Here is an 11,008-nt window from a genome sequence, read left to right as displayed (position 1 = left end):
TTCACTTTTTTGCGTTTTTAAGCCCCCAAAACGCCGTTGGCGTGTAAACAAAAGGCACATCCGATAAAATATTTTTACGTTTTCACCCGGAATCGTTCTCGTGTAAACGTGGCCTTAAGGTCTTCGTTTTTGCCGTTTTAGTCTGGACGGGAGGTGCAAACGTAGCAAAAGGTCTCCGTTTCTAAACTAAAACGTAGTAATGTGGACGGGGCCTAAACGTCATATCTTATTATCTAAATATCCTTGACAAAAAGCCCGTGAAAGAAAATGTGGTGTCCAAAAAGAAAATGGTGTCCAGACCCAATGACATGACAGATTCAAATTCCATTAGCATCTCTCCGAGAATTCGTATAGAACTGTGAATAGAGTCTTTTAACAGCAAAAGAGTAAGTCTTTCGGCCAGGTTCACGTCTTCTCCTCTGCTTTCAGCCCTTTTCCTTTCGTCTTCTGTGCAAAGCAGTGCAAATTTTTCAGCCAAGTTCACATCTCCTCGTCTGATTTCAGCCCTCTTTATAAAGTCATCTATCGCAGAAAGGGCAAGTGCTTCAGGCAGACTCATATCTCTTCTGCTTATAGCCTTCTTCAAAGTGTCCTTGTTTAGAAAAATGGTATGTTTTTCAGTCAGTTTCACTTCTCCTCCTCTGCTTTCAGCCCTCTTTAACTTCATCACAGCATCTTGAATGTTCATCTTGAGTTGGTCTACAATCTTACACTTCAGGAGAAACTGTTTGGTGAGCAAAGAGTCGCCTTCTGTTGTTGTCTGCTCTTGTCTTGATGATTTCACACAAGCATGAATACATGCCAGATGTGACTTGTATGAATCAATTGCCTTTTCAGCCTTTTCCAGATCAGCCAATGATTTAGTAATATAACCAGCATCCTTCTTCATAAGAGTAGCCAGTGCACGATTATAAAGAGGAATGATCTCTCCAGATGCACCGTCCTCCAAAGCTTTGGTGTACATCTCAATGCTCTCTGCAAGGCAACCCTTCTCACGGAGATTGTTTCCAGACCTGATGTAATAGTAGACCATGGAGGACGGGGACTGTTTGCTCAAAAGTTTCTGCTTTGCACTCGACAAGTCCGCCTTCAGCTGGTCCTTCAACAAGGCTAGGCTTTTCTCAGTGGGATTTTCCTCACTGAAATACATCAGGAGCCACAAACCCCAACACTCATGAAGAGAGGACACAATAACATCCCGCTGGTCAGAGAAAACATCATCCTCATAAACCTTGTCCAAAACATCAAGGTAAACGGAAAAAAGCTCTTCCTTTTTTATGATTTCTGGAATGTCTTTTTCAAGAAACCCAGAGAGTCTTTTATTCACCCCGGCATTTCTGGCATCTTTTGCCTTTTCCAGATCACTTGAATGTATGGTTAAGAGGTCAGCTAGGGCTGAAACCATAGTCTCATGATTTTGAGAGCTGTGGTTTTCCAGGTAGCATTGAACCGCTTCCTCAAACACACTTTTGTGTGACATCTGCTTTGAGAAGTCATTCAGACGGTCGAGTGAGTTGGTGAGAGATGTGTTTTCACCCATCAGTAGTTTGACCGAGTCAGAGAAATGACTGGTGCACATGATGATTTGAGCAGATCCTGGAGTCCCTTGGCGAGCCGTTCGTCCGAAGGCTTGCTGTTCAACACGGACGTTCAGAGGTAAGAAGGTTTGCATCACGAACAAACCTCCTGCCTCATTTGCACTTTCACAGACCTTTAGATCTGTACCTCGACCTGCTAGATTAGTTGCAATGATGACGTCCCCGGCTTGAATGACTGAATCTGTTATTCTAGAGTTGTCCATGTTGTTATTCACATAGAGTTTTAGTTTGTCTTTTGAGATGGTTTTTGAAAGGGCGCTATGAAACATTTCCGCACGGTTGATAGTTTCACAGATGACGAGAGCTGCTCGTGGACCTCGATAGACTGTGGAAGACACTTGATGCTTAACAACATCACAGACCATCATAATCCACTCATTCTCTTCAGGAACAACCATGCCTTCCAGCTCATAAAGTTTCCTTCGCTTGAATGAGGGAATCGTACAGGTTTCAATGCCTTTGTAAAGCTTCTTTAATATGTCAAGCTCTGTTTTTTCCCCCAAGGTTCCCGTGATCCCGTAGATCTGGTTTGGGTATTTATTGAATAAACCCACGTTAGACATGAAGTTTGTTATTAGCGTCATGTTGGACAGTTTAGTTTGGTGTTTCATCTCCAGAAACTGCTGAAGTCCTTCCCCCCAACTCATGTTGTTCTGCACAACACCGGTGGAGCTGAAATCAACCGGAGCGACTCCATCTCCATGAAGGACGTATTCGTGTCCCAGAGTCAGTTTTGTGGCTAGCAGAGCACTTGCAATCCACGTTTTCATCTTGCCATGAATGAGATCTTCAAGGCCTGGGATACGAGATTCATTTAGTTCGTTTGCTGATTCGGACTGATAAGCCTTTTTAATCCGATTCCTCAATGACGGCTCTAGAGAACCGTCCTCCTCAAAGTGCACAACACGACATTTTCCACATTCCAGGAGAATTATTGATATTTCTTGTCTATTATTTGTATCCGTTGGATTAATCTCTTTCATTTTCTGTAAATTTCCATCAGGCTGCTCCCGGTATAATTTGAAGAAATACTCAGGGAACTTTTTCACAAACATGGTTAAAAATGCCACCTTTTCCACAAAACTTGCATCATCCAGGCATTTTAAAACATTTGTCATGTTTTCTTCCATTTGCTTTGAGGATTGTATAGGCATAACTCCTGCGTCCACAGCCATCCGCACAATACTGAGTTGATCAATGTTTTTATTTTCATGTATTATCTCAGACAGAACTTGAGAGAAGAGCTGAACGGGTCCTAAAATCTCTCCAGTGTTTAAACATTTCAACTCGTTGATGATTAACCAAATTTTAGACAGTATCCCATTGAAAGATTGCATTAGTGGGATCTCGCTGCTCAAGTAGACCACTTCAACACCTTTATCCAACATTAGTGAGTCCACCTCGTCCACTATAACACACTGAAACTTCCTCTCAGGTCTCACTTCTTTTCTTTGGAAGCGTTGTCTCAGAAAATCCCCAGCAAAACTGACAGTCGTACCATAAACCACATTACATTCATAGCACTTCTTCAGCTCGCTTTCCGATTTATTGGTGTTGACGTCAACGGTTATATCTAGTGCCTTATAAAATCCAGACCATTCCTCGGCATCTCTTTCAGCAAGTACAGGAGAACTAGAGATGATATCAGGGGTTTTTCCCATCATGACCTGATACGCTGCGAACATTGCCACGATGCACGACTTTCCTTCTCCTGTCCCAACCTGAACCAGACGACTCGATTTAGAAAGAACGAGAACGCACCAGCTCACCGTCTGAGTCACTCGAGGTTTAAACTTCATTGTTTTTTCTACTGCATTGCAGAGCGTTAACAACATTTCTCTTATTCCTTGTAGGTTTGGTGGACATGTAGATTCAAAGGACACAATATCAGTCACTTGTGCCATCATTTCTTCATCAATATCTGCATGTTCACAGATTTCCTTCAAAATCTCATCCAATGATTTCTCATCAGTGTTTTTGGTTATGATGTTAATTTTGGCCTCAATATTATCCACAAACTGAGGGACTTTAGCATCATGTAGGAAAGTCAAATCCGATGCTCTGATTTTGTGAATTTCCACTTGATGAAGGATTTTCATCATCCATGTGTTAAAATCATCATTCATGCCATGAAATTGCTCCACGAGGGCTTTAAACAAGTTGACAGCATCTTCTTTTTCCCACTGTCCGCTCTTAAGCAGGGAAAGCAGTCGCGCTGACAGCAGGTTTTCAGATGCTGCCATTTTCAAAACTGTAAATTCTTGTAAATAATTTTTCCCAATCTCGATCTGTGGTTTAAAAAATCCACATAGAAATAAGTTAAATTTCTGCTCAACTCACTTGTCCAAGCAAACAAATTACAAAAAATATACACTACCGTAAACTAAAGTTTGGGGTCAGTGAGAATTTAATTTTTATTTTTTGTAGGAAAGAAATCAATACTTTTATTTATCAAGGAATAATTAATTTGATCGAAAGTGACAGTAAAGACATTTATAATGTTACAAAAGTCTTTTGAACTTCCTATTCATCAAAGAATCCTAAAAAAACTTTACAACTGACAGACCAACAACTGTTTCAACATTGATAATAATAATAAATGTTTCTTGAGCATCAAATCCTCATATTATACTGATTTGTGAAGGATCATTTGACACTGAAGACACTGACACTGGTGATGCTGAAAATTCAGCTTTGATCACAGGAATAAATTACACTTTACTATATATTCACACAGAAAACAGCTGATTTACACTGGAATAATATTTAATACTATAACTGATTTTTGTTGTATTTTTAATCAAATAAGCGCAGCCATGGTTAGCAGAAGAGAATTCTTTTAAAAGTATTTAAAATCGTACCGACCCCAAACTTTTGAACGGTAGTGTATATAATAAAATGTATTATATAATATAATGTATTTTTACATTTTTATAATATTATGTATTTATATAATAATATTTCTATAATATAATGTATTTTATCTCAAGATAAAATACATTATATTTAATGTAACTACAACAATAAAATTGCATTCTCAAAATATTTTTTCAGATTTTTTTTCCTCTAAGAAAGCATTTATTTTTTGTACTTACATAAAGACATTCAAGAGTTGTCACCACAAAACTCTTCTTCAGTTGTTTGCAGAAAAGGGAGTTGTACAGTATTTATACCTGCATATGAAGAGAAGGACGGCTCTCCTGCTCTGGAATTTCCCGGAACATTAATCGTCTCCACGTGATTAAAAGGAACATGAGCTGTGTGTTTTATGTTAAGAAAAAGCATTGTGTGCTAATTTATGAAACTATGCACATGATTTAAAATCAGTTATGCCCTAATTCAACATTTGCATGTTTACAGATTGTACATCACTCTAAAATACGCTGGGTTGTTTCAACCCAAATTTGGGTCAAATATGGACAAACCCAAATGTTGGGTTAAAAGTGTAATTTAGAATTTTAACCCAACTTCAACTTTCACTTTCAACTGTAAATTATTTAATTACATTTTTAACCCAACATTTGGGTTTGTCCATATTTGACCCAAATTTGAGTTGAAACAACCCAGCATTTTTTAGAGTGATGCATGAATGTTTTGCATGTTCATTGCTGTCTGTAGTCAATAATCTAAATGAAGTTTTTTGCAAGAACATTTCTTTCACTTTTGAATGTTGGTAAGTACCGAAAATACCTAATGGTGTTGGTGCAATAGATTACTTGTGTATACTTTGTATTTCAGGTGTGGTGTGGTGTGGTGGCGTGTTCCTTGACTGACTGGTTTGGTTGCCATGCTGGTTTCTTTTTCTCATGTTTTGTTCTTTGTCTCAAGTATTCTTCTGTTGCCAGCTTTTCTTATTAAATAATACATTTGTGTTAGGCCTAAACAGTAATGTAGATACTTAAGTGTTTAGTGTTTTAAGACACTTAGACTCTTTTTGCTTGAGGAATATTAATACCAAAAATAATTACATACTTGGTCATTTCAAGAATATTTACTTATCGAACGGTATTGTCAGAGTACTAAAGTTTGGGAGCCCTAAAATACAATGGTTCATTTACATTGATTCAGTCTTCTCAACTGCTCGCCGTCACATTGTATAATCAAATATTTTTCTGTTATCATCATAATCATACAGAATGCAGGAATTCTTTGGTTAGGTCATTTTCTGCTCGGTTTAGTTTCTCTTTGACTACATCACATGATTTTCAAGAATCGTATCATATCTTCTTATAATAGGATTCTTATAGGGGTAATAATAATCTTATAATGGTAGGGGGTATGTTTTCCCCTCAACTGTATGATAAAATAAAATTCATTACTTTAAAAAAAAATTATTTACATAAAAATTACTCAAAGCTTTTTACCACACAAATGACATCTTATGGTCAAAAGGTAGAAAATCTGCATTTGCATCCCAGACGACCCAGCCATTTTTGATAGTTTCATATAATAAATCAGTTTGTGCTACAGGTAATAAATCTTTTTCACATGTCATTGAACTTACACAATGTATGAATAAAAAAGTCTGAGAATAATATTTATGAAAAAATAATAATTGGGACAAATTAACTTGTGGACTGTAGCGTTTTACAGTATTTGTCCTGTAGCAGTTTTTATGAATCTGCTTCAAACAGCATATGCAGCCTTATTCATAGCTAATAAAGTTTTAAATATGGATGTTTTTCTTACAAAAACACGTGGCTTTGCTTCAGAAGACCTTATTAACCCCTGAAGTCGTATGGATTATTTTTTATGATGGATAGAGGCATTTTTTTGGGCTTCAAAATCGAACGTACCATTCACTCCCATTAAAAAGCTTGGAAGAGCCAGGATATTTTTTAATATCCCGATTGTGTTTGGCTGAAAGGAGAAAGTCACATACACCTTGAATGGTTTGAGGGCGAGTAAATAAAGGGATAACTTTTATTTTTGGTGAGCTTTAACCCTGTTAAATTCAGTATCCTAAAGCATTCAGGAATTACTATCATTTAAGTTTGGATAGTGCATTTTCACATCTATGCTCCTTTGTCCAACATTAGTGAATCTAATAATATAACTTTCTCTCAGATCTCACATCTTTTCTGTCTTAGAAAATCACCAGCAAAACTGACAGTCGTACCATAAACCACCTGGCATCATATATATTTCAAACATTCTTCAAAATATCTTCTTTTGTGTTAAACAGAAATTCATACAGGTTTGGAACAACATGCGAGTAAGTAAATGATGACAGAATTGTCATTTTTGGGTGAACTAGTAATAAATCCTTTGACATTGTGAATGATAACCCGTACTTGAGGTAAAACGTCTCATATCCCTCGTGCATTAACTTGCAGGAATCTAGAACATGACGTGATCTTTTTTCAGTGTAAAATGGGTCAGATTTGTCATTTTAATTACCCACATAATTGACTTATTAAGAGCTTGTATCAGATAGACGTTCTGCTCTACCTGCTCTCTCATCTCTGGATGAGAAATCGTTCTCTTTCGGGTTATTGTCAGGGGATCGACGTCCTCAGAGACGCTATTATGAAGCTGTGGAACGAGTGTGTGTCATTCATTTGCACCTGCAGCTCCTGAGGGGTTTCTTCAGTGCTCTGTGTTTAATAGTACAGCTACAAATTTGCCAAAATGTTCTTTTCTTTTTATTGGGTGAAATATAACATTAACGCTAGCTTTGAAAGCATAAGATCCCACCCTCCTTTCAAAGCCAGATCTGAGTCTACAAAGCGTCACGAGAGAAGTTAAACTACCTCATGTCTCAAAGCACATACACAGTGGATAAGTGAACACACACATGCTAAAGTTGACTAAAAAGAGGAATAAAAAATCATCTTTTGGAAATTGATCTTAATGCCTTAATTTAAAAAATGAGGAAAAATCCAACCTTTAGGGACACCAATTTTCTTTGTGAATGAATAATGTATCGTAAATAAATAAATGTTCTTCTTTAAAATACAGGGGTCATAAGTCAGGACACCCCTGTGTTAAACTCCCATAGAGGGGCAGATTTATATTTTTAAAGGCCAGTTATTTCATTATCCGGGATACTATGCATCCTGATAAAGTTCTCTTGGCCTTTTAGGATTAAAATATCCCACATCATCATATACCCTTCACCATACCTATAGGTATCTCTATAGAGATTGGCATATTTTGAAGAATGTTGGAAACCTAACAGACTTTCATAGTATTTTTTTTTTTTACTTATGGAAGTCCATCAACTGTTCAGTTACTGACATTCTTCAAAATATCTTCTTTTGTGTTCAGCAGAAGAAAGAAACTCATACAGGTTTGGACCAACTTGAGGGCGAGTAAATGAGTAAATTTAATTTTAAGGGAACTACTGTGTGAATCAGAGCCTAAGGGAGCCATTACTGTTCACTTCTTAGATTTGTAGAATTGGCAAAAACTAAAGGAGAATCTGATGCAAACTCGTGTATTCCAGCATAAGAAAGGCTGGTTTTGCTGCTGCTGCATGTTGTATTTTTAGTGATTCTATTGGGAGGGAAGATGCAATAAAAATGACAGCTAACATGCAAGTATATGCTCACGCTGCAGATGTAACATTACTGTACACTTAAACGGAAAATGGATTAAATTATAGTGCTTAAAATAAAGGTCCTTTATTGGCATTGAAGAACCTTTAAAATCCACTGAACAAATTTGTAGTGTGTGTGTGAGTGTGTGTGTGCGGGGGGGTCTTTCGATTTTTTTTAAATGTTTTTCCCTTTAAGACAAATGGTTATTTTAACAACTGTTGACTGAAATTGCATTGTTAAATAATTTCTCATGCGAATCATGGTCTGTAATGTTAATGTGCGGACCTTTGCAGACACACTGAACATCATGTATTATTTATTATTTACCTTCACTGTCTGTCTGTCTTATAATGATCTTTAATTGAGTCTTTGAATAGAGTTTGACTTCTGAGACTGAGACAGAAATCGATCCAGTGATAACGAGCAGAACTTATGATGTTCTGTCACGTTATTAAACACTCTGTAATGAATTATGAGAGATAAGAACACAAACATGTAAATATGATTTTTTGTGCTGTGCAACGATTAATTGCGATTAATCACGTCCAAAATAAAAGTTTGTGTTTAATATACACTCACCGGCCACTTTATTAGGTACCCCATGCTAGTAACGGGTTGGACCCCCTTTTGCCTTCAGAACTGCCTCAATTCTTCGTGGCATAGATTCAACAAGGTGCTGGAAGCATTCCTCAGGGAGTTTGGTCCATATTGACATGATGGCATCACACAGTTGCCGCAGATTTGTCGGCTGCACATCCATGATGCGAATCTCCCGTTCCACCACATCCCAAAGATGCTCTATTGGGTTGAGATCTGGTGACTGTGGAGGCCATTTTAGTACAGTGAACTCATTGTCATGTTCAAGAAACCAATTTGAAATGATTAGAGCTTTGTGACATGGTGGAAGTAGCCATCAGAGGATGGGTACATGGTGGCCATAAAGGGATGGACATGGTCAGAAACAATGCTCAGGTAGGCCGTGGCATTTAAACGATGCCCAATTGGCACTAAGGGGCCTAAAGTGTGCCAGGAAAACATCCCCCACACCATTACACCACCACCACCAGCCTGCACAGTGGTAACAAGGCATGATGGTTCCATGTTCTCATTCTGTTTACGCCAAATTCTGACTCTAACATCTGAATGTCTCAACAGAAATCGAGACTCATCAGACCAGGCAACATTTTTCCAGTCTTCAACTGTTCAATTTTGGTGAGCTCTTGCAAATTGTAGCCTCTTTTTCCTATTTGTAGTGGAGATGAGTGGTACCCGGTGGAGTCTTCTGCTGTTGTAGCCCATCCGCCTCAAGGTTGTGCGTGTTGTGGCTTCACAAATGCTTTGCTGCATACCTCGGTTGTAACGAGTGGTTATTTCAGTCACTGTTGCCCTTCTATCAGCTCGAACCAGTCTGGCCATTCTCCTCTGACCTCTGGCATCAACAAGGCATTTCCGCCCACAGAACTGCCGCTCACTGGATGTTTTTTCTTTTTCGGACCATTCTCTGTAAACCCTAGAGATGGTTGTGCGTGAAAATCCCAGTAGATTAGCAGTTTCTGAAATACTCAGACCAGCCCTTCTGGCACCAACAATCATGCAACGTTCAAAGTCACTCAAATCAACTTTCTTCCCCATACTGATGCTCGGGTTGAACTGCAGGAGATTGTCTTGACCATGTCTACATGCCTAAATGCACTGAGTTGCCGCCATGTGATTGGCTGCTTAGAAATTAAGTGTGAACGAGCAGTTGGACAGGTGTACCTAATAAAGTGGCCGGTGAGTGTATGTGTGTGCACTGTGTATAATTATTTTGTATATATAAATATACACATGCATGTATATATATATATATTTTTTATTATTAATATATAAAATATTTATATATAATATAAATTATATATAAATATCAATACAATATATACATGCAAATATTTCTTAAATATATACAAGCACGTGTGTATTATATATAATAATTATGCACAGTGCACACACATATATTAGCCTATGTAAACACAAATATTTATTTTGGATGCGATTAAGTGTGATTATTCTAGTAGTTGATCTACGGTAGTTATGTTGTGGAAACTAAGGTTAATAATTGTTCTCTATGGGTTCTGTGCAGTGATATCATATACACAATAACTGGTGAACGGCTACTGTAAAGAAAATATTGTAAATTTATCGGTAAACTGTAAATTCTACTATATAAACCTGTAAGTATAAGTACGTTCCCTTACTCTATAATAGCTGTAATAGCCTGGATCTAGACATTTTCATGCTACTGTTTAATGTACAGTTTTTGGAAGTGAAAAAGAGCGAAATTGCATACAGAAACTTGCCTCACGACTGTTAGTAAAGTATGTACTACAAGGGTTTTCTCTGGCCTGAACATATGACAACTTTTTGGGGTACAATCTAGATGGGGTAATTTAAAAGAAAGAGAGAGAAAAGAGAGTTTTCAGGAGTGTGCGACAGTCCATCCAGACCATTTAATTAAAAATAAACTGCAAAAAAAAAAAAATCTTCATGATTGTGAAGTTTCAGAGAAATGCAAATGCTATATATAGGCCTACATGTAAAATATGCAGATGAGTAAAACATGAGCACACATGAGTACCGGTATATGCATACGACACCCTCTAGTGTCTGTCCGGAGGAACACAGATGTGAACTGTAGAAGAAGAGCAAATCATGGTCCTGCCAACTAAAGTTGATAATTTTCCCTTCTTTTTAAGTCTTATCAGTTTAAACGTTCAAGCGGAGAGAGTGGCGGATGTGCGCGTGCGCGTGTCATTCAAAACACAAGACAAAATAAGAGTGTTCTTGCAAAACAGAACATGACAAAATAATCGTTTTTACTCGATTGTACTA

General features: G+C 37.6%; 1 protein-coding gene across 1 annotated transcript; it reads right to left on the bottom strand.

Moving 5' to 3' along the window:
- Nucleotides 1–229: 229 nt before the first annotated feature.
- LOC130075345 (protein translocase subunit SecA-like) lies at nucleotides 230–3,843 on the bottom strand. The gene has a single exon (XM_056239956.1). The coding sequence runs from the start codon at nucleotides 3,839–3,841 to the stop codon at nucleotides 230–232; it is 3,612 nt and encodes a 1,203-aa protein (XP_056095931.1). The 5' UTR covers nucleotides 3,842–3,843.
- Between the last annotated feature and the right edge of the window lie 7,165 nt (nucleotides 3,844–11,008).

Source organism: Rhinichthys klamathensis, unplaced genomic scaffold, assembly GCF_029890125.1.
Source record: "Rhinichthys klamathensis goyatoka isolate OS25496 unplaced genomic scaffold, OSU_Roscu_1.1 h1tg000575l_1, whole genome shotgun sequence".
Lineage (NCBI taxonomy): Eukaryota > Metazoa > Chordata > Actinopteri > Cypriniformes > Leuciscidae > Rhinichthys > Rhinichthys klamathensis.
The sequence above is the reverse complement of the archived record's forward strand: the minus strand, read 5'-3'. Positions and strand labels throughout refer to the sequence as shown.

What these genes read in the sequence shown, in the direction of transcription:
- LOC130075345 (XM_056239956.1), bottom strand. Translation starts at nt 3,841, where the DNA reads ATGGCAGCATCTGAAAACCTGCTGTCAGCGCGACTGCTTTCCCTGCTT.